General features: G+C 64.3%; 4 protein-coding genes and 1 long non-coding RNA gene across 13 annotated transcripts in view; 3 read left to right on the top strand and 2 right to left on the bottom strand.

Annotated features, from left to right (window-relative positions):
• The window catches only part of GBF1 (golgi brefeldin A resistant guanine nucleotide exchange factor 1), a 105,017-nt gene extending 103,165 nt beyond the window's left edge, over positions 1–1,852 (top strand). For all 5 annotated transcript variants that reach the window (XM_084526037.1, XM_084526033.1, XM_084526034.1 and 2 more), the window contains one exon: positions 198–1,852. In XM_084526037.1, coding sequence (XP_084382163.1) covers positions 198–484 — 287 coding nt within the window. In that variant the 3' untranslated portion in view covers positions 485–1,852. The remainder of the gene's footprint in view (positions 1–197) is intronic.
• On the bottom strand, positions 888–4,592 carry LOC311439852. The gene is made up of 2 exons (XR_014695045.1): positions 3,857–4,592; positions 888–3,552 (listed from the first exon to the last, which is right to left on the bottom strand). It is a non-coding gene; the product is annotated as an uncharacterized lncRNA (long non-coding RNA).
• Positions 4,593–4,952: 360 nt separating this feature from the next.
• On the top strand, positions 4,953–9,455 carry TMEM150A (transmembrane protein 150A). The gene is made up of 7 exons (XM_084526065.1): positions 4,953–5,209; positions 5,499–5,546; positions 7,359–7,430; positions 7,634–7,701; positions 7,866–7,993; positions 8,336–8,513; positions 8,821–9,455. Exons 1-7 carry the CDS (start codon positions 5,130–5,132, stop codon positions 9,060–9,062), a joined length of 816 nt encoding a protein of 271 aa, XP_084382191.1. The 5' UTR covers positions 4,953–5,129; the 3' UTR covers positions 9,063–9,455.
• Positions 9,456–9,732: 277 nt separating this feature from the next.
• Positions 9,733–20,384, top strand: NFKB2 (nuclear factor kappa B subunit 2). Of its 4 annotated transcripts, none has more exons than XM_084526040.1 (23): positions 9,733–9,822; positions 12,237–12,419; positions 13,228–13,306; positions 13,695–13,735; positions 13,822–13,920; positions 14,057–14,208; positions 14,735–14,841; positions 14,957–15,115; positions 15,382–15,486; positions 15,642–15,727; positions 15,845–15,983; positions 16,067–16,186; positions 16,282–16,464; positions 16,570–16,711; positions 16,872–16,986; positions 17,145–17,352; positions 17,439–17,608; positions 17,691–17,793; positions 17,882–18,114; positions 18,259–18,328; positions 18,414–18,586; positions 18,665–18,776; positions 18,859–20,384. In XM_084526040.1, exons 2-23 carry the CDS (start codon positions 12,369–12,371, stop codon positions 18,984–18,986), a joined length of 2,775 nt encoding a protein of 924 aa, XP_084382166.1. In that variant the 5' UTR covers positions 9,733–9,822; positions 12,237–12,368; the 3' UTR covers positions 18,987–20,384. The 4 variants fall into 4 exon arrangements, with proteins under 4 accessions (XP_084382166.1, XP_084382167.1, XP_084382168.1 ...); XM_084526041.1 differs by having other exon boundaries at positions 13,698–13,735; XM_084526042.1 differs by lacking the exons at positions 9,733–9,822; positions 12,237–12,419 and adding an exon at positions 12,919–13,015.
• Positions 19,338–21,166, bottom strand: part of PSD (pleckstrin and Sec7 domain containing) — a 29,005-nt gene continuing 27,176 nt past the window's right edge. For both annotated transcript variants that reach the window (XM_084526038.1, XM_084526039.1), the window contains exon 16: positions 19,338–21,124. In XM_084526038.1, the coding sequence (XP_084382164.1) occupies positions 20,885–21,124 (240 nt within the window). In that variant the 3' untranslated portion in view covers positions 19,338–20,884. The remainder of the gene's footprint in view (positions 21,125–21,166) is intronic.

Raw genomic sequence — 21,166 nt, forward strand, 5'->3', positions numbered from 1 at the left:
CGGCCTTCTTGCTGAGGTTACGGGGGGCAGAGGCTGGGGCAGAATGCCTGTGATTGGCACCTGCTTCTCAAGGCCCTTTGTGAAGGCACGTGGATGGGGAAAGTCTGAAAAGGTCCTTGAGCTGACCCTTAGCCTGGCTTGGCTTGGCTTTCTCCAGGCCCATGTAAAGCTGTATTTTTGTCTCTTCCTTCTTGCAGAGTCTGAGAGAGCCACTGCACCTGCATCACCCAGCATCAGCACCTCTGCCTCTCCTCCTTTCACAGCATCAGCTCCAACCAAGGCAAGCCCCGCTGCAGACGTACCTCCTACAACAGCACAGCCACCGCTCATCCTGCAGCCCCTGGCCTCCCCCCTGCAGGTTGGGGTGCCGCCTATGACTCTGCCAATCATTCTCAACCCAGCCCTAATAGAAGCCACCTCTCCTGTTCCTCTCTTAGCTACTCCACGGCCCACTGACCCCATGACAACCTCTGAAGTCAATTAGCTTGAGGGTGTGCAAGAACTGTCCGCTGAGGAAGCTCTGGGTAGAGGATGCTGGCCAAACGTTCTCTGGTAGTGAGCATGTTTGTTTTAGAAGATGATGCTAACCTGAGCAGAAGGGCAGCTGCCGCAGTCCCCCGGAGCACATCACATTTGTTCCCTTCTTGTGGCAACTGCCCCCAAACCCCTGACTGCAGCCTTCTTGGTGTCCAGTTCCGCTGACCAGTTCCTTCCTGCCTTCACAATCTCAGGGACCAGGCGACTCCCCCACCCAGCAGCCTGGGACCAAGCTGCCACCACGTCATCTGGCGAAGAGGGAAAAATCCTTGCTGTAACACCAGAAAGGGGCAGCGCTACGAGACCGCCTCTCAGGTGGTTCAGTCCAGTCCCTGGACAATTCCCCAGCTGTTCCCTACCTTCCCTGCCCATGCTTCTGGTCGCACTGCTTTATTCGGGCTCTGGGCATGCCTGGGCTCAGCAGGTTGAGAATTTTGCCTAGGTGATTGCTTGCAGCGTAGTTCCCAGCTTGCGATGTAGGGCTTCTTGTCTGCTGTAGCCACATGCTTTCCTTCTGCAGCGTGGATCACAGCAATCTCCTAACCAGGTAGGGAGCGGGGCAGCATGGTAGGCACAGCACTGCCTTCCCCACCTCGTCCTGCAAACATAATCAGGCTTTCTGGTTGGAGGGAGCAAATTCAGAGGGCCCTGCCTAGTTAAGCAGATGAGAGGGAAAGGCAGAGCCCTGTGAGCTGAGAGCGGAGCACCGTGGCCATCTCTCAAACAGCATTTGGGGAGCTCCTCCCCTTGGGGTGCACAGCAGTGCCGTGTTTTCTACCACTTGCTGCATCGGCCTCTTAGTGTCCAGCCCCGGGGCTGCCCTCTTCTCTTCAGCTGAAGATGCTGGGATCTGTGGCACCTGCTGCTAGGAGGAGCAGCTTTCTCTTGGAAGCTCCTGCCAAGATTGTACCCTTCTGCATCTTCTGGTTGTTGGGTGCCCACCTCCTTCTCCACCTAGGGTGTTCCTGCAACTGAAGTCACCACAAGCCCCTGGTAGTCATTCCCGTGCTTCTGCCGTGCGGCAGGGGTGTCCTGCTCTTCCATCCCCTCGTGCCCAAAGCAGAGCTGGCTGCTTGGCAGGCACTGCGTCTCAGTTCTTCCTCCTCTAAATTGGTTGGCTACACTCTCAGTAATACCAGCTTCAGAAATCCCACGGGTGACTGGGAGGGGCGTGGGCGCTGACTCCAACCCAGTGTGTGCTGTGCCGAGAGGAACCTAATGCTGGGGTGGCAGCACAGCCAGTGTACATACGGAGTAAATGGCTTACGAATCCAATGGACTTTTTACAGTGTAATAAATACATCCTGTAAATGAACGCTGCGGTGTTGCGCTCCTTTCCTGTTGTGGTTCCGTGGCCCAGAGCTCTGGGACAAGCGGAGAGGTTTCGTGTTAAGGGGCTGTGCTCTGCTCAGCCGGGAGGCTGCGGTGGAGGCTAAGCAGGAATGGCTCCCCCAAGGTCAAGGCGGAGCTGTAAGAACCAAGGCTGCTCTTGCTCTCGTGGCAGCACTTTGGTGTCAGCTGTAAGATCTCCGGTGTAATGGTGCGTGCTCATGCACAGCCAGGACTGAGGACAGAAACGAGGGCTGGAGAGCAGATGCCCTGCGGCATCGTGGCACGCAGCCAGAACAGAGACCTCGGTGACAGCCTGCCTCGCTTCAGAGAAAGGAGCCTTTTCCCTCTGATGAGGGAGAAATCCTCATTTCCTCTGACAGGACTCTGACTTGGTGAGGGCATGAGATCCCAGAGCCTTCCAGGGCTATCCCTGTGGGCAGCCACAGATACTTCCCTGCTGATATTTTCTGCTTTGTTGTGGCAAGACCCACACTGTGTCTTTAGAGCTGTGCGAGGCACTGATGCCTTCCCTATCGGAAAGATTCCAGAGGATTCCTATGGGCTTAATAAGGAGTTTTAAAACTTCAGAGTTTGTTTGAATTTTGTGGTCAAAGGTCTGAGCATTGCGTAATGGAAATGTGATGCGCATGCTAGGAAAGCCCCGTTAATAAATCCTGGTTATCTTTCCCTGATTCTACCATTCCTTGAATACTTTTATTCCTGTAACCTTCCCTTCCTTACACTCCACTGCCAAAGCCGTGGCGTCCCTCCTGCCCTTAGACACCTTCCTTCATGCATTTGAGCCCTTGCCCTGCCTGCCCATGGTGCTGTGTCCAGCCCACCTCTCTGGCCTGTGTTTTCAAGGCTTGACTTCTATTTACAGCTCTGTTTTTCTAAGCTGTCTCCAAACCGCTTGCTGAAGCCTTTAGATGATTAACTCTTCATAAGCCATTGCTCAACTCTAAAGTGCTCTTATGTCAGCACTGCTGCCCTCTGATCCCTGGACAGTGCTTTGACTTCTTGGACTGCTGTCATTTACTGGCACAGCCCAGTTTTTCCTGTTGCCTTGAGATGTTTTGAGGATGCTGCATTTTAAACTTTGCAAACCCGATTTGTACCTAGATCCCTGCATCCCAACTCAGACAATCGTGGTGCAAAGCAAAAGCTACCCGAGGAAACTGCAGGAAATGGGACTGGAATGTAAAGAATGTAGGATGGAAAGACAAAATTGCACTTTAAACAGTTTCCACTAAAGTGCAAATAGGAATGGGCTGAAAAATAGAGAAATTTATTTCAGCGTTGTTTGGCTTTTGCAAGAAAGAGGCTTCAAGTGTTACGGGAAAAAAAAAAAATTGTTTCAGTGTGAGCTCAGAGGAGATCAAGGATCAGCTGACAGGTAGCACTTGCTGTGTGATACATACAGTTTTATCGATCAGGTCTCCTGCCTTTTCTTTGTAACTCGAATTATACAACAGCCGTGCTGCCAGCGGCTGCTGGTGAGCAGGGGTGGTCACAGCCCTAGCGTTCGAGTTTGTCCCAGCATCCACTTCTGCTAGACTTGGACTTCTTTCTCATTTTTATGGGTCTGACTCACTGTTGTTCCAGAGGATGCTGGACAGACATCACAGTAGTTTGGGTTTGCTTGCCTCTTGCTGTTCCAATGTACATCAAGAACTTCCGCAGCTGAAAGAGAGCAGGAATAAATGTCAGTAATCAGCATATGTCAATAGAAGGGCTTACTGTGGAGCTGGTGTTGTCCTCAGTATGAAGCCTTCTAACACGAGAAAGCCCTATTTAAAAGATAAGCTCTGGCTGAAAAATGTAAATTTGACACTGAAAATGTAAATTTGTAAGTGCAGAATCTGAAGCAAGGCTGCTTTTGCTTGGATTCAGTATTAACAACAGAAAAAAAAAGGCCGTGTGCTAAGTGTACCCGGTGATTTCAGAGAGGAGTCATCCCAAAGTGACCCGGCTTTTCCCTTGGTACCTAGCTTCTTCCTGGAGAGGCCACCTGTGGAGCTCCATCGGGAAACCCGCTGGTGTTAGAGCCTGAAGCATCCTGAAAACGCGTCCCGCTCTGCTCCGCACCACCTGCGCATGCAAAGCAGCCCGCTTGGGTTTGCACTGCCCGTCCCATTGTCCAGGAACAATCCCAGCCCCACAAAGGCTGCTGGAGGCGGCAGCAGCTGCAGCACTGGCGCGGTGCCCGCTGCACTGGGCAGCATTGTTCCTGCCGCCGCGACCACGGGGCCGGGAGCGAGGGTCGGGCCCGCTGTGCTCCGGCGGGCAGCGAGGCAAAGGCAGGTGAGGGAGCACGAGATGAGCTTGTGTGGCACTGCGTCCTGCAGCGAGAGGTGGGGGCAATGCCGTGCCACAGCGCAGGGAAAGATGCGGGGCCTTCGAGGAGCCCGTGTGGCTTCAGTTTTTTAGGGAGGTCTCCAGGGACTACAAGTCCCAGTGTGCAGTACTGTGCCCGGGGTTGTATAACCTGAGCTGGGGGCAGCAGGGGGCCAGCGGCATGGCCTGGGAGTGTTGCTTTTCCTCTTCCCAGGGCCCAGGCCGGCGTGATGGTGCCTGCTGACTGCAGGAGGAGTGCGGGCGGCCGCAGGACCCGAGGGCCACCTGCACCCTTTGGCCGCACGGGAAGCTTTGGGACCCGCAGCCACATGCCCCTGGCTGCCGCAGGGCGGGCGGGGGTGTTGGGGCCGGGCTGCGGGCAGCAAAACGCGGCTGCTGCTCCCTCACCGCTGCCAGGGGAAGTCACGCTTCCTCTTCTGTGTTTAACTTTTCCCTTTCACACAAACAGAAAGCTCCCGGGGCAGCGGGGCTGGGGGGTGGCAGCCGCGCTGGGTGCCCGGCGAAGCGGGGTGCTCCTGGCGGGGCCGGGTCCTGCCACCCGGGGCGCTGCCGGGGGCACGGGGGGGACCCGGCCGGGACCCCCAGCCGCTGCCCGTCCCGGTGCCCCGCGGGGCCGCCGCCACGTGGCGCCCGGGGCCGGGCCGTGCCGGGCGAGCCGCGCTCCCCGCCGGGCGGGGCGGGCCCTGCGCCGAGCGGGACCCCCCCTGCCCCGGGGCGGAGCCGGCGCGTCCCTCCCGGCCCGTCCCGGCCCGTCCCGTCCCGGCCCGTCCCCCGGCCCCGGCCCCGGCCCCGGCCCCGCGGCGGGCGCTGCCCATGGGGAGCTGGGCCCGGCGGCCCGGCAGCAGGAGGCAGCGGGGAGGCTCCCCCGGCGGCCCCGCCGCCCGCCGCTAGCCCGCAGGGGCATGCCCGGCCCCGCCATGCCCGCCTGGGGGATCCTGCCCGTCACGCTGCCCGCATTCACCATCACCGGCATGTGGATCGTGTGAGTAGCGCCGGGGGGCTCCGCGCACCGACCCCTGCCCGGCCGGCTGCCCGAGGGCGGCCCCGGCGGCACAAGGAGCCCCCGGTGCTGGGGGAGGCAGCGCAGCCCCTGCCCGGGGGCAGTGGGCACAGAGGGGATGGGATGGGATGGGATGGGATGGGATGGGATGGGATGGGATGGGATGGGATGGGATGGGATGGGATGGGATGGGATGGGATGGGGTGAGGGCAGCCCCCACCGTGCCCCCATCCCGCAGACACCGTGTAACGCCCGCTGTCATCTCCCCCAGGTACGCCATGGCGCTCTCCAACAACCACATCTGCCCCGTGCACAACTGGTAAGGTGCTGGGGGCGGGCAGGGCGGCGGGACCCCCCGTAAGCACCCCGCTGGCAGCGGGTACCGCTCCGTGCCTAACCCCTTGTCCTTCATCCGCGGGTGGTTTGGGGGAGCAAAGCCTCGTAGGGGCGAGCTGCCGGCGGGATTGGGCCCCGCGTCTGCGGAGCCTTGGGGATGGCAGAGCCGAGCAGAGCTGAGCAGAGCCGAGCAGAGCTACATCCACCCCCCCCCAGCAGCTCGTGTGCGGTCACCACCGCTCCGGTGAGCTCACGCACGGCACCCAGGGAGAAGGGGGCCATTGAGTAAACGCTAAGCACGGAAAAAATCCAAAAATAAGTGGTCAGGGAATTACAGAGGGCCGAGTGTCTCCGTGGAAAAGGCCGGGACTCGCTAGCTGGAGACTTGAACCCTGGGCCCTGGCAGTGCCAGCAGGGCTGTGCGGCGGCACCCGGCTGTGCCCCGGGCTGGGAGGGAAGAGCTGTCCGCGCTCTCAGGAATTTCTTCTGCATGACTCTTGGCTTCTTGCGTCTCATAAAAAATCTGCCCAGAAAATCCATGTTAGCTCAATTCTTGCTGGAGTGTTTGAAGGAGGGTAAAAAAAAAAAAAACAAGAAAAAACAACCCGCTGCCATTTCCTGTCTGATGGATTATTCTGTCCTGGGAAGAATGTGTTTGTCGGCGTTGTCTCTGTGGCATAAACAGACGTTAATGATGAATAATGCTTCCAAACTTTGGGCTGCTTGCTTTAAAAAAAATAGAAAAATCCCAAACCAAACAACACCACAAGAGCAGCCCTTGAGGAGGCCGTGGGGCTCCACGCCTTGCTCGGGTTTCGCGGTTGGAAAACAAAGCCACCAGTAAACGAGGAGACTGAAAAAACAGCAGAGACCAGCCCAGCCCTTCCCGAAAAGTCCTGCTTAACCGTGCGATTGCTGAGCCGCTTCACTGGAGGCAGCCGACGGCTCGGCTCCACCAGGTGCCTTTGGCTCTGTGGCTGCCGGGTGGGGGTACCCTGGGCCGTGCCAGCCAGGGGTGCGTGGGTGATGCTGCAGTGACAGGTGATGGGCTCTTGCAGGACACCCAAAAACCCTTCTGTGATCGGGTGCTGGGAGAGCCAGGGCAGCTTCCCTGGGTGTCACGGCTCTGACCGTCCTGTCACCTTCCTCGCACCATGTCCTCAGCCTCACCCCTGCTGTGCCCCACCGCCAGGGGTTGGGGACAACAGCACCGCTCCCTCACGATGGTCCCGCAGGCTGGTGCTGTGTGGTGGTGCCCCAGGGGTGGTGACGCTGCTGCTGAGGCCACCCAGGTGCCTCGGGCCACTTGGGAGGGCTCAGGGACACCGGCCAGCAGCCAGACCGCTGGGGATTTCCTCCCTTCCTTCCCGCGTGTGCTCCGGGCAGCCCTGCCTCCCCTGGGGCAGCACAGCCCCCTTTCCAACACAGGGGTGTCGCCGTGTGGCCTGGCCCCCCCTGTCCCCCAAAAGAGGAGCCATCCCTCCCTGTGGCAGCAGCCCGGTGGTGGCATGGAGGGGACGAGGGGCACATGAAGAGGCCCTGGGGCCAGCCTGGGTGGGCGCTGCGGGGTGCCCGTGCCCCTGGGACCCGTTTCCCACCCAGGTGCCACGTTCCCTGCAAGCCTGGAGCTGCCGGTGGCTGTGTGCCCGGCTCCACCCGCGCTGCCAGGGCTGGGAGCTGCGTGTTCCTGCTCCTGCCCCGGGGCTCCCGATGGGCACCCAGGGCGTGATGTCCCCCCCGGGGACGGTGCTGCCCGGCTGCAGGCCCCCCCAGCCCGTCCCTTTGCTCCCCGCAGGAATTACAACCAGTCGTGTGGCGTGGATGGCCCCGGCTCCTGCTGCACGCTGGATCACATCCCCCTCGTGAGGTGAGGAGCTGGTGGGTGGGCTGGGGGCCGGGCCGAACCCAGCCCCTCTCCTCCCCGGGGGCATGGAGCGGCGGAGGGCAGCCCCGGGGAGGGATGGGGACGAGCAGCGGGTGCTCGGGGTGTCCAGGAGCGGGCCCTGGGGAGGGTCCCGCACCCTGGTGCCCCCCGCTGAGGGCTGCCCCTGCCGTGCCTTGTCCCCACAGCAAGTGTGGCACCCTGCCTCCCGAGAGCTGCTTCTTCAGCCTCATCTGCAGCCTGGGCTCCTTCATGGGTAAGTGTGTGGTGCTGAGGGAGCGGGACGGGGCGCTCGGCCTAGTGCCGGGCAGGGAGCGGGGCCCTGGGGTGCTGCAGGCACAGCGGTGGGCAGGGGTGGGCCTGGGGCTGGGGGGTCTCCATCCAGCCGTGTGTGATGGGCGCTGTGTCTCCGTCCCGCAGTCATCCTGGTGGGGCTGCTGAGGTACGCCCACGTCCTGGAGCGCGTGGGGCCGTCGCTGCTCAACACGCTGGGGCTGGCCACTGGCTGGCTCTGCGCCGCCGGCCTCACCATGGTCGGCAACTTCCAGGTGAGGCTTCTCCCCGGGGCCGGGGCTGGTTTCGGCAGCAGGGTAACATGGGGCTGACACGGAGGTTGGAGGAGCTCAGGCGGTGGCAGGATTTGGGGTCGTTGTGTCGTTTCGTGCACGCCTCCACCCCACCAGGCACCGCGCTTCCCCTGCATGTTTTATTTGCACACTCATCGTTTCGGGCCCGGATGAAGCAGCCGGTTTGGGTTTAGCACTTATCTCAGAAAGCAAACATTGCAGCACCTGCCTGCTGCTTTCCGCAGCGCTGGGCAGGGCCGGGGTGGCGCTGGCTACCCCCTTGGTGGCCCCGCGGAGCCGCGAGCTGACGGCCTGTGCCCGCAGGTGGACCACGCCAAGGTGCTGCACTACATCGGAGCGGGGGTGGCCTTCCCCACCAGCATGCTGTTCGTCTTCCTGCAGTCCGTCCTCACCTACCGCATGGCCAAAACCCGCGGGCATTACTGGACGGGACACCTGCGTAGCATCCTCACCGCCGTGGCCTTCATCACCCTCGTCTTCAGTATCCTTTTCCCTGCCCTGCCAGCTGTGGGGAGGGCACTGGGGCGGGCAGGTTACGGTGGCCCTGGCCTGGCTGCCACCACCCTCAGGTGTTGGGGTGGGCTGTGGGAGCAGGTTGGCCCTTCATAGCCTCAGCTACGCACCTTGCAAAGCAGAAGGGACAACTTTTTTTTTTTTTTAAAGGGTATTTTGGGCCCTGGGCAATGCAAAGTCCATCTGAGTTACCTATAGCCTATGACACACAACCTGCAGTCCTCCTTGGGGTGGCTGGGGGCCGGCCGTGCTTTCCTTGACCGGGATGTGCTCAGGCGGTGTGTTCTTCATCCAGGAGAGCTTCGTGCTGCAGCACGTGGCCGCGCTGTGCGAGTGGATGTTCATCATCGACGTCCTGGTCTTCTACGGCACCTTCACCTTCGAGTTCGGGGCCATCTCCACGGACACCTTCCTGGTGCTGCTGAAAGCCAGCCGGGCCCCCAAAAGTTACAAAGGCGAGAGCAGCCTGCCCGGCACGGCCTGCATCCACGGCGCGGAGGGGCTGGCCATGGTGTGACCCGACGGGAGGCCGGCTGACGGTGGGGACCAGCGAGTGGGGCCCTGCCAGCTGCTCCCCACCCCGAATGTCTCCCAGACCCCGCGTGCCTCGGGGTGCACGTGCGTGTGCGTGCACACACGGTGCTTGGTACGTGCCCCCCTGATCCAGGAGCTGCAGCCGGGCTCCTCCAGCAGCCCGCAGCCCCCGGGGAACAGGGGCTGCCCCCCAAGGGCTGCTGGGGCCGGGGTTGTCCCCTCTGCGTCCTTGGCTGTCGGAGACAATCATGCGGGGGGAGCACCCCGCTGGTGTGAGCCCGTCCTGGAGGCTGGTGGGAGCGGGGAGGGCGGTGAGTGAGTGCGTGCGAGTGTACATAGAGCTACGTATATATACGGATAGATGTGTATACACACACAGAGCTGTTCCCTTGTCCCTCGCGAGGGGCATCGCTGCTGTGCGCGGGTTGTGCCCCCCGAGCTGCCCACCCGTGCGAACCCGGTGGGTGCACGAGGAGCGTGCTGGCTGTTACACATAACAGGTGTTCAAAACTCGCAGAAAAGCCCAACCACGCCGTGAGGGGACTGCACAGCCACGGAGCGCGCTGCGGGGCCGCCCCCGGTGCCCCCCGGTGCCCCCCGGAGCCCCCCGGTGCGCGGGGCCGGGCGGGGCGCGGCGAGGGCCGGGAAGCCCCGGGGGGCGGGGCCGGGCCGGGACTTTCCCGGGCAGCGGCGGGAGCGGCGCCGAGCGGGGCTGGGGCCGGAGCCGAGCGGCGGGGGTAGGGGTAAGAAAGGGGCACGGGGAGGGGGAGGAGGGCCTGCGGGACCCCCGGGGGGCAGGCGGGGTTAGGGGTAGGGTTGGTCAGGGTCAGGGTCAGGGTTTGGTTAGGGTTAGGGGGAGCAGGGGGAGGTTGGAGGTGCTGGGGAGGGTGAGCGCGATGCTGGGGAGAGGGCGGCCGGGGCTGGCTTTCCTCTACCCGTGCCCCTGTGGCCCCGATCCCCGACTGCAGTGCCAGGAGGGTGCCGGTGCGTGGGGCAGCCCCATGGCTCTGCCCCACGGCCGGAGCGGCAGCGGTGCCACGGGCGGTGTGGGAGCACGGGGACAGGGGCAGCGAGGGCCCCGCCGGCACCCAGAGGGGGTTTTGGAGGATGTGCAGGCGCCCGAGTGGAGCAGATGGTTCATAACACAACAAAGCAGCTGATTTATGGGCCCCTGGAGGAGAAACACAGAAGATCAGTGGGTGGCTGGGGTTTGCCAGAACGAACTTGATAGCAGCGATGGGAGGAAAGGCACAGAGATACGTGCACAGAGATACGAGTGGTTTGGCGCGCCAGGGCGGGCTGCTGGAAGGCTGGGAGGGCTGCGGGGAGAGGGGATTCGTCCCTGCCACTCGTATGGGTCAGGGGATGGATTTCCAGGACAGGTCTCTGAACCAGGTCCCTGCAAGAAAGACCCCGCAGCCTTGTCAGCCACACAGTTGCTAACAAGTAGCTGTGGTGGAGCAGGGCCCAGGAACTGAGCAGAAAGCAGGCTTGGGAATTTAAGGCTGTAATTTGCAGGCATTAGGAGGCTCCTGGGGAAACAAAATGCACAGGGAATAGTGTTAGAGAGGAGCAGCCGGGTGGGTGGCTGGGGCATGATCCTGCTGCCTCGTGTGTTTCTGGAGGGCCCTTTCCCGTGGCTGCTAAACAGTCCTGGTGCAGCCAGCCAGACGGATGTTTCCCTGGTGCCTGCAGGGCACCAGCTCTGCGAGTCAGCTGGCTGTCAAGGGAGAAAAGAAAACAGCACCGGCATCGCTGGGTCACGTTCGGGGAGCTGCAGGCATGAAGCAGGGCTGTAACCCGCTGCGCTTGCCAGCAGCTGGCCCTTCGTGGGGGCAGCCTGGCACCAGGAGCCAGCTCGGCAGCGGGCTGCACCATCCGACCGGCAAGGGGCCGGTGCTGCTCGGGGCAGCGATGCCTGCAAAATCCATCCCGAGTCATAGGAACGTGGAGACGTGGGGGAATCAGCCCAGCAAGGGGAGCCTGCAGCGTGTGGGTGATGGTGGATGTGAGCCCAGGGTCCAGAGGTGTGCCAGGGGGAACAGGAGGGGGAGGTGGGTTATCCTGTGAGATGTGCAGGGGGTAGAAACGCAGTGTGCTGTGCCCCCAGGTGAAAAGCAGCCTCTCCTTGCTTGTCCTGGGGGCCTGAAGGCACCCTGCCAAGCTCAGGAGGCAGCACTTATCTCAGAGCAGCGCTGCGTTGCCGCGGGCTCTTCCAGGAACAAGGAAACAGCGGTGCCCCTCCAGCTCCGCTCGGCGAGCAAGGTGTGCTTCCTCCGGCACGGCAGCCTGCAGGCACAGGGCACAGGGACAGACGGCTCCCGAGCGAGACCCAGCGCAGGCTGGGGACAGGCAGGCATGACCCCGTGACGTTCCTGAGTCACGCTGTTTGCTGCAACAAGTGGAAGTGTGCAGGGCAGAGATGAGCGAGCTGCAAAACCCCCTCGAGGGATGGGGCTGAGGGCGCGGGAGAAAGGAGAGCGGCTGTGTGCAGGAGCCACGGTGTGTTCATCTCGAGGGTTTGCCTTGGGGTTCCCCCGAAGGGGCTTGGTGTTTAGGGTTAGAGGGGCTCCTCCTGGCACACTGGTGAAGGACATTTGTCCCCTCTTTCACCTCTCTGTGACATCTGCATCAACAGATCTGGAAGTGGGCTGAGGGTGTCCGGGTGGGATCTGGGCAGCAGGCAGCGCGTGGTGCTTCCCGCTGGCCTGCACCGGGTCATGTCTGTGCTCCCAGGCCTTGGGAACAGCCTGGGGAAGTTTTCCCCTTGCTTTGCAATGAGGTTCTGGCTTCCTCAGCCCCTGCACCCTGGGCCGAGCTGCTGCCTTGGCCCCATGCCATGGGCAGGAGCTGCTGGAGCTCAGCTGCACTCTTGCAGCCATGGGGAAAATCTCAGGCCCAGGGCCTCAGGGCAGCCCCTTTGGAGGGCTCGAGCGGCTGGAAAATCTCCTTGAAAAAGCTCTTTTCAGCTTCTGAAGAATATGAGTCACTCACGAGCTGAACAATCCCCTTCCTTCCCCTCTTCTCCCACACACCCAAAATCCCCTGAGCGGGACCTGCGGCAACCACTGCTTCAGAAATTCATGGTACGAGGGCACAGCGGAGTAAGATACGTTTTTTTTTTTTTTTTTTTTTCTTTTAATTTTCCACTGCTCAGTGAGGAAAAGGAATGTGGAGAAAGAGAGCGTGCCCCGCTCCGCTCTGATCCTGCCCCTTCGCTAGAAGCCTCCGGTGCTTTCCCGCTGCCGGGCAGACCCCGACCCCGGCGGCCCCGTGCCTGGCAGTCCCCATGGCCATGCTGGGGCTGGACGGGCTGCTGAGGCCTGCCTCTTCCTCCGCGGTGAGTGGGGGGCTGGGGGGCTGCGGGTGCTGCTGTAGGGGAGATGCTCCCTCGGGGGGCTGCGGGGCGGCCGGAGGGGAAAGCGGGGATGGGGACGAGGCCGGCGGACAGCCTGCAGCCTCGATGGGACGGGTGCAGGGGCTGTGATGTGAGCGGGGACTGGGTGCGGAGCAGCGGCAGAGCTCACCCCGCTGCCTGCCCGTGTACCCCCGGGCTGGGGGGGACCCCTCGGGGCAGCGCTTTGGGGCCAGCTCCCGCCTGGGGCTGGGGACTCGCGGGGCGCCCCGTCGGGACGGGCCGGGGCCGGGGCCGGGGCAGGGCCGGCACTAACAGCGCGGCCGCCTCGGCAGGGCACGGAGCAGCCCCGGGCTCCCGGGACGGCCGTCGGGGGCCGGGAGCCGGTGCCGGGCCGAGCCGCTCCGAGCCGTGCCGGTGCCGCTGGGCGGGGCGGTGACGCGCGGGGCCGTCATTTCCCGGCCCGGCGGGGTTTCTGGGGACTTTCCGGAGCGGCGGCGCCTTCCTGCGCCCGGCCCCGCTCCGCGCCCGCTCTGCCCGCAGCCCGGCCCCGCGCCGCCATGGACGAGCACTTCCAGCCCGTGAGTGAGCGCTGCCCGGGGACGGGGTGCTGTCCCGCTGTCTGTCCGCCCCGCTGTCTGTTTGTCCGTCCCGGGGTCACAGCGGGACGCGGGGGGGGGTTGGGGATAGGGGTTGTGCGCCCGCACGCCCCGCTCGGTGGGGAGGGTGCCGGGGTCTGTGTCCCCCCGCGGGCTGCAGCCCCCTGGGCTCACGCTCCCCTCCCCTCGCCCAGTGCCTGGATGGGATCGACTACGACGACTTCAATTTCGGCACCCACATGATGGAGCAGAAGGAGCCCCTGATGCAGACGGGTAAGGGACGTGTCCCCCCGGGGTCCCCGGCCGTGCAGCGGGGTTTCCCGGCGGGCTGACTCACGCCGGGTGCTTCCCAGCAGCGCCGTGCACCCCATGTCCCCGACGTGGGCTGGCTGGGAATCCCTGCCCCGCGCTGGGATGGGGCTGGTCAGCCTGGCCCTGCTGCCAGGGAGCTGAGCTGGGGCTGTGCTGAGGGTCCCCGAGTGCCAGGGCATCCTGATGGCTGCTCCCAGCCAGGGGCTGGGGGCCCTGGGGACCCCCGTGGGACAGACAGGGGTCACCTCGCTGCCAGCACCGTCCCAGTACCTCCAGCATCGGCACTGGGAGCGCACACGTGCTGGTTGCCCCGTGCTTCTCACCCGTGCCTCTCCTCTCTGTCCTCCAGTAGAAGGCCCCTACCTCATCATCATCGAGCAGCCGAAGCAGGTAAGGATGCGACCCGGGCAGGGGCAGGCAGAGCGCCAGGGGCACACCCCAGCGCCGTCGGTCTGACCCCCTCCGTGCTTCCACAGCGGGGCTTCCGATTTCGGTATGGCTGCGAGGGGCCGTCACACGGCGGGCTGCCGGGAGCGTCCAGCGAGAAGGGGCGCAAGACGTACCCCACCGTCAAGGTGAGTGCTGGGGGGAGCGGGGCTTTGGGGTGCACACAGGGACCGGGAGGGGTGCCTGGAAGGGAGGATGTTAACGGGTATTGAGAAGCCCCAGCACTGGTGCTTGTAGCGTGCTTCATCTCCCTTCTCCCCGCAGATCTGCAACTACATAGGGATGGCCCGGATCGAGGTGGACCTGGTGACACACAGCGACCCTCCCCGCGTGCACGCCCACAGCCTGGTGGGCAAGCAGTGCAACGAGGCTGGCAACTGCGTGGCCATCGTGGGACCCAAGGACATGACTGCTCAGTACGTGCGGAGGGGACCCGGTGGGCGGGGGCGGCCTCCTGCTCCGTAGCCCTGTCGGGGGGCTCCTGCCCAGCTGGTGGCAGAGGCTGGAGCAGGCAGGCTCATGGCTGGCCCAGCTGCTGTGTGCCCCAGCGCTGCTGTAGCCTGAGCAGCCTGGTTTGGGGAAGAAAGGGTGTTTTCCTCAGATCTCCTGCTGGAGTGGGACAGGAGGGGCAGGAGCTGTGTGCGCTCTGTTGCTGCACACAAAGTCCCTTGTAGGTCCCATAAATCCAACCCCTGCTGCTGGCTCAGCCTGGTCCCATGTGCATCCCTCTGCCCTCCAGCCCTCTCAGCTCCCCACTCTGGGCTGGTCACCTGCAGAGCCCTCTGCTCTGGGCTCCTCTCCTCCCCGCGGTGACGGCTCCTCTTTGCCCTGCACGCATTGAGCTGCTGCTGTCCCGCTGCCCTGTGCTGAGCTCTGCCAGCCCTCGGTGAGCCGCGTGCCCCAGGGCCGGCTGTGCGATGACAGCGGGCTCGTCTCCGCCAGGTTCAGCAACCTGGGAGTGCTGCACGTCACCAAGAAGAACATGATGGAGATCATGAAGGAAAAGCTGAAGCAGCAGAAGATCCGCAACAAGAATAGCCTGCTGACAGGTGGGGGCAGCCTGGGGCTGCGTGGGACCACGGGGAGCGGGGACCTGCTGTGGGGTGGCAGCTGTGGGGCTGGGCTGGGCACGGGGTCTGACGGCATCTCCCCCCGGCCCGGCAGAAGCCGAGCTGCGAGAGATCGAGCTGGAGGCGAAGGAGCTGAAGAAGGTGATGGACCTCAGCATCGTGCGGTTGCGCTTCACCGCCTACCTTCGTGACAGCAGCGGGAACTTCACGCTGGCCCTGCAGCCCGTCATCTCGGACCCCATCCACGACAGCAGTGAGTGCAGGGCCAGCTCCTGCTGGCGGGGTGTAGAGGGGTGGGCTGCGTGGGTGCCGTGTTGGGCTGATGGATGTGGCTCTGCCATCCATCCCTGGGTGGCTTGGCTCTCATTGTAGCACAGTGACAAGGGGTGAACAGCTCTGTTTTGGCCAGCCCGGCCCCTGGGACCCCCAGTGCAGCGGGCAGGGGACAGGGCAGGATAGGTGGGGAGGTCGTGGTTGCTCTGACACCACGGGGGCTGCCAACGCCTCTTTGCTCTGCAGAGTCCCCCGGAGCTTCCAACCTGAAGATCTCGCGGATGGATAAGACGGCCGGCTCGGTGCGGGGCGGGGATGAGGTCTACTTGCTGTGCGACAAGGTCCAGAAAGGTAAAGGCGTCCCCTCCAGCTGCGACACCCTGCAGGGGCTGAGGCGGAATCGGTCCCAGCCCCAGGGCCCCGAGGTGGCCAGGCTGCGTGGCCGTGTACCCGGAGCGCCGCCAGGCAGTGAGACAGGCGGTGCCAGGCCCCTTTCCCCCCCCCAGATGACATTGAGGTGCGCTTCTACGAGGATGACGAGAACGGCTGGCAGGCCTTCGGGGACTTCTCCCCCACGGACGTGCACAAGCAGGTGCGGGGAGATGGGGGGGCTCCGGTCGTGCCCCCGGGCGGGTGGGTGCCCCATGAGGTAGCCCCGTCACTGGCTCCAGGCAGGAGCGGGGCCAACGTCCCTCTTTGCTGCCCGCAGTACGCCATCGTCTTCCGCACGCCCCCCTACCACAAGCCCAAGATCGACCGTCCCGTCACCGTCTTCCTGCAGCTGAAGCGGAAGCGAGGGGGGGATGTGAGCGACTCGAAGCAGTTCACCTACTACCCCGTGGTGGAAGGTGAGCGCCGAGGGGTGGGTGCTCTCAGCACCGGGCCGGGTGTTCTCCCCCCGGCCCTGAACCTCCCTGGTCTCTCCCTGCAGATAAGGAGGAGGTGGAGAGGAAGCGCAAGAAAGTCCTGCCCCAGTTTCCCCAGCACTTTGGTGGGGGCTCGCACATGGGGGGAGCTGGCGGCGGCGCCGGGGGCTTTGGATCAGGAGGAGGTGAGTCAGGAATCCCTGCTCCCCGCTCCACCAGCCTAACCCTGACCCTGACCCTGACCCTGACCCTGACCCTGACCTGCCCCCCTGCCCTGCAGGTGGGAACCTCAGCTTCCCCTACTCGCCCGGGCTGACATACAACAGCATCTACTCGACCGGCCCGCACCCCGTGGGCGGGTACCAGGGTGGCGTGCAGATGAAGGCCCCCAGCGTGGATGGGGACGAGGGCGACAGGCAGGTGCCTACGGAGAGCATATACTGCAAGGAGCTGCAGAAGCACGGTAGGAGCAGAGAAGGGGCTGGGAGACCTGCCCTGGGGCAGAGGCCATGCCCAGGGAGGCGGCTGGCGGGGGTGCCCGGTGCTGATGTCCCGCTTCATGCTGCAGCCCAGGTCTGCCACCTCTGGATGCTGGCCCTGGCGCGCCGCAACGCTCACGCCCTGCTCGACTACTCGGTCACGGCAGACCCCCGCATGCTGCTGGCTGTCCAGAGGCACCTGGCTGCCTCGCAGGACGAGAACGGGGACACGTGAGTGTGCGGGGCGAGGGGCACACGGGTGGGACAGCACGAACCGTGCTGGCCGTCAGAGCCCAGCCCCGGGGGTGCCATTACAGGGCTGGGGGCAGCAGCTGGTGGGGAGGCCCTGGGGACACGGAGCTGGGACAAAGGCCGTCCTCTCTCCCTGCAGGCCTTTGCACCTTGCTATTATCCATGAGCAGACGGCTGTGATCAAGCAGCTGATCGACGTGGTCGTGAGCATCCCCAGCCCTCAGATCATCAACATCACCAACAACCTGCAGCAGGTACGGGGCTTTTTGCGGAGGAGGGCTGAGGGGGGGGTCTCCCCTATCCAGGGCTGGTGCCTGCATCCAGGTGCTGGGGGCTGCTGCCCACTGCCCCGGCTGTGTGTGAGGGGTGCCGAGATGGGACCAGCCCTGGTGACGGCTGCCCCTGTCCGCAGACGCCGCTGCACTTGGCCGTCATCACCAAGCAGCCCCAGGTGGTGCAGCTCCTGCTGCAAGCCCGTGCAGACCCCACCTTGCTGGACCGCTACGGCAATTCCCTGCTGCACCTGGCGCTCCACACGGGCGACGAAGAGATGGTGAGGACGCTGCTGGCCCACCTGGGTACGGCTGCCCCCTACCTGCTGCGCCTGCCCAACTTCTACGGTGAGCGGGGCTGGGGGACGAAGGGCCCGGGTGGGGACGGGGCCCGGTGTGGCTGGCGGGGTGCTGAGCCTCTCCCCCTGCCCCAGGCCTCCTGCCCGTGCACCTGGCCGTGAAGGCGAAGAGCCCGGCCTGCCTGGACCTGCTGGTCAGGAAGGGGGCGGACGTGAACGCCACGGAGATGCAGTGCGGGAGGACCCCGCTGCACCTGGCCGTGGAGATGGAGAACCTCAACATGGCCACACACCTGGTGAAGAAGGTAGGGGGCCGCCTCCTCGCTGCAGGGCTGGGGAAGCAGGGCCGGGGGGCCCATCCTCACGGCCTCGTGCCTTTCTCCATAGCTGGGAGCAGACGTCAACAGCCGGACCTTCGCTGGGAACACCCCCCTGCACCTGGCGGCCGGCCTGGGCTCCCCCACGCTCACCAAGCTGCTCCTCAAAGCAGGTACGGTGCCGACCCTCCCCTCCTGCCCACGGGTGGTGGGAGCAGCCCCTGCCCTGTTCGGGGGGACTCAGCCACCCCTCGCCCACAGGGGCCGATGTGCTGAACGAGAACGACGAGCCCATCAGCCCCTCCTCGTCGGAGGCGAGCAGCGACACGGACGCCGACCCCGAGGAGCAGGAGGTGGGCATGGAGCTGGGGGAGCCGTCCCCGGCCACGCCGCCTGCCCCCAGCCCCCAGCCCGACCCTGAGCAGGAGCAGGAGGAGACAGGGCCCCGACCGCGCCGCTGCCACACGCCGCTGGACCTGACCCGCAGCCAGAAGGTGCACGGGGGGCACAGCGTGGGGTGGGGGCATTTCCATGGGGTACACAGCGTGGGGTGGGGGCTGCCCCTCCACGTCCCAGGGAGCTGGGAGGTGTTGTTTGGTGTTCGGGGTGATGCTCATGTCCGTGTGTCTGTCCCGCAGGTGCGGGACATCCTGCTGCAAGCCTCCCAGCCGGGCCCCGAGGCGGAGCTGCCCGCTGCCCCCCATGCAGGTGAGCAGCCCCTCTGCCCTGCAGGGCAGGACCAGGGCTGGCCGCGGGGACGGGCAGCGCGTGAAGGAGCTGTGTGTCCCCACAGGGAACGTCCTGTCCCTGGACAACGACGCGCTGCAGGGCTTGGAGCAGCTGCTGAACCAGGACAGCAGCGGGTCCGACTGGATGGAGCTGGCCAAGCGGCTGGGGCTCTGCAGCCTGGTGGAGACCTACAAGGACACCCCCTCGCCCAGCGTCAGCCTGCTGCGCAGCTACGAGGTCAGTGCCTGGCCGGGGTGCCCCGTCCTCCTCCCGGCCCCACCGCGTCCCTCCCCGCTCACTGTTTTCTCCCCGCAGCTGGCCGGGGGCAGCCTGGGGGGGCTGCTGGAGGCGCTGGACTCCATGGGGCTGCGCAAGGCCGTCAGGATGCTGCGCAAAACCGAGGCGCAGGAGAAGCTGCAGAGCACAGGTACGGGGGGTGCACGGATGGGGGGAGGGCCCCGCTGCCCCCCCGGCCTCTCCCCCCTGACCGCCCCGGGCTTGCCTTGCAGAGATCAAGGAGGATAGCGCCTACGGCAGCGAGTCGGTGGAGGAGGAGCAGGTGCCTGCCCTGGCCCTGAAGCCAGGGCCGGTGCCAGCCGGCGAGCTGCCCCACAGCCAGCAGCAGCAGGTGCACTGAGGGGCCGGGGGGGCCGTGCTGCCCCCCGCCCTGCCCACCCCATCCCACACAAGTGCCTTCTGGACTGGGAGCCCACGCCGCAGCCCCGGCTGCCTGGACGCTCGGGGGCGGGATGCAGCCTGCCCCGGCCCCTCTCTGCTCTTATTTAACAGTCCCTCCCTGGCCTGGTGAATAAAGGGACGCGGTTTCCATTAGCCTCAGCCAGCTGTGTCTCTGCCGCCAGGCGGCGAGGCAGGGCCCTGCCCGTGGCCCCGGGGCGGGCAGCCTGGCTGCGGGCCCCTCAGCAGCCCCTGGAGCCTCGGCTGTCCCCAGTGTCACCCGTGGGGGAAAAACCACAGCACACGCAGGAACTGAAGAGCAAGTTTTACTTCAGTAACCGACAGAAGAAGCTGTACAAAGGTTTTTTTCCCCCTCCCCGAGCCGCCTGGGGCAGGGGTGGATTTTTCTTTTTTTTCTTTTCTTTTCTTTTCTTTTTTTTTTTTTTTTTTTTTTTTGCAATAGACTCAAAAGAGCAGAATAAAAAGTTTGACACATTCGCAAAGTCAGTGCTGAAAACAGCCGGGTCCCGTGCGGCCAGGAACAGCGTGTGTTTGCAGCCCCTACCCTCAGCCCTTCTGCTGGCCCTGGCTCTGGACCCCTCCGCTTGCACCCTCAGCACTCCTGCAGCCACGCCTGAGCACCAGCACCCGCTGCTGACCTGCACCCTCCAGCCCTGCTCACCCTGCTGCCAGCCTGGGGAAGGACAGACCCCACGGCTGAAGGATGGGCTGCAGCCACTGCTCCTCCTCTAGCTCAGGACCTCACAGCTCTCCCCGCTCGTCGGACCAGCACTCAGTGCTGCAGCCTCCAAGGCCCTCGCGATGCTTTGGAGCAGTGGCAGTGGAAGGAAAGCCCCTGTCCCTGATCCCACTGGCACAGTGCACCCCTCACACCGCAGCCACGGGGTATGCTCAGACTGGGGCTGTGCCCATGTTTGCCAAGCACGCAGCCGGCGGTGCCTGCAGGGCTGGCTCTCTCCAGGAAGGCTGCTGGTGCAGGACGGGTGAGGACGGGCTGGTGGGGCACAGGCTGGGTGGCTCGCAGCAGCACGCACAGGAGCGACGCTGGGCTCGCTGCCTAGGGAGGCTCTGTGTCCCCCGCAAGGCCATGTAAAAACCTCTCTCCCCCTGCCAAGAGTGCACTGTCTACAGGAAATGGCTGGGTTTGTTTGTGTTTGTTTGTTTTTTTTTTTTTAAACAGTTCCAAAAAGCATCAAAATTAGCCCCCAAAAAACTCCCTGTTGGTCAGCTCGATCTGGTACTAAAAAGTGCAAAACTGTATCACAAAAACCGTTCAAAAGTTGTAAGAAAGCAGGAGGCGTGGGAGCAGCTGGGGCAGCAGGGAGGGAGCCCTGGCTCCCCCCAGCCCCCAGCCCTCAGGGATGGGGCAGGGGCCAGGGCCAGGGCCAGGGCTGGCACATGGGGCGCGTGGATGGCTCCTCTCTGCCCAGTCCCAGCTTTCCCACACGGCACAGCGGAGCTGGAGGAAAGCAGCCGCTGGCTGCGCTGCGTTGGGTTCTCACAGCACGGAAAGTAGCCCAGTCGGCAGGTTCCAGTCCCGTCCCCTCCGTGAGGCAGGGGGGCTGGAGGGGAGTCTGCAGCCAAGCGCAGAACAAGGAGGGGCAGGAATCAGTCTGATGGGGCAGCTCCCGCCGGCAGCGCCTGGGGCCGGTCCTGCCCCGCACCGCTCACCAGCCACGGGGCCAGCGGGCTGGTGCTAGCAGCTGGGGAAGGCTGTCCCCACCCCAGCGCGTGCCCCAAGAGGATGGACTCATGCAGGGTCCCGGCGGGCACGTGGCGCCCACCCCAGTGCCAGGGGGCGGGATGGGAGCTGCAGCGCGGGCGGCTGGTGCCCCTGGCTTACGATTTCTGGGGGTGGCCGGGGGGCTGGCGGCTGGCGCGCTCCGAGACGTTGCGCTTCACCTTGGTGCCCGTGCTGGAGGGCTCGGCATTGAGCGAGGGGCTGGAGCGGGATTTTTTCAGGCCGTCATCCTCACCGCCTGCTGCGTCGAAGAGCGTGGACTCGAAGGCCGCCAGGTCCTCGGAGCCTGCCTTCAGCTTGGCCCGCAGCAGCATGGCGTAGGTGCCGTAGCGGGATTTCTGGGGGCAAAGACAGCAGCGCGGGTAGCAGGGCAGTGCCCT

This window comes from Aythya ferina (assembly GCF_964211825.1).
Source record: "Aythya ferina genome assembly, chromosome: 7".
NCBI lineage: Eukaryota > Metazoa > Chordata > Aves > Anseriformes > Anatidae > Aythya > Aythya ferina.

Coding starts and splice junctions, on each gene's coding strand:
- TMEM150A (XM_084526065.1), top strand. CDS start 5,130: ATGCCCGGCCCCGCCATGCCCGCCTGGGGGATCCTGCCCGTCACGCTG. Junction 5,210..5,498: donor ATCACCGGCATGTGGATCGT/GTGAGTAGCGCC, acceptor CATCTCCCCCAG/GTACGCCATGGCGCTCTCCA. Junction 8,514..8,820: donor CTTCATCACCCTCGTCTTCA/GTATCCTTTTCC, acceptor GGATGTGCTCAG/GCGGTGTGTTCTTCATCCAG.
- NFKB2 (XM_084526040.1), top strand. CDS start 12,369: ATGGCCATGCTGGGGCTGGACGGGCTGCTGAGGCCTGCCTCTTCCTCC. Junction 13,921..14,056: donor AGACGTACCCCACCGTCAAG/GTGAGTGCTGGG, acceptor TTCTCCCCGCAG/ATCTGCAACTACATAGGGAT. Junction 17,609..17,690: donor CCACACACCTGGTGAAGAAG/GTAGGGGGCCGC, acceptor CTTTCTCCATAG/CTGGGAGCAGACGTCAACAG.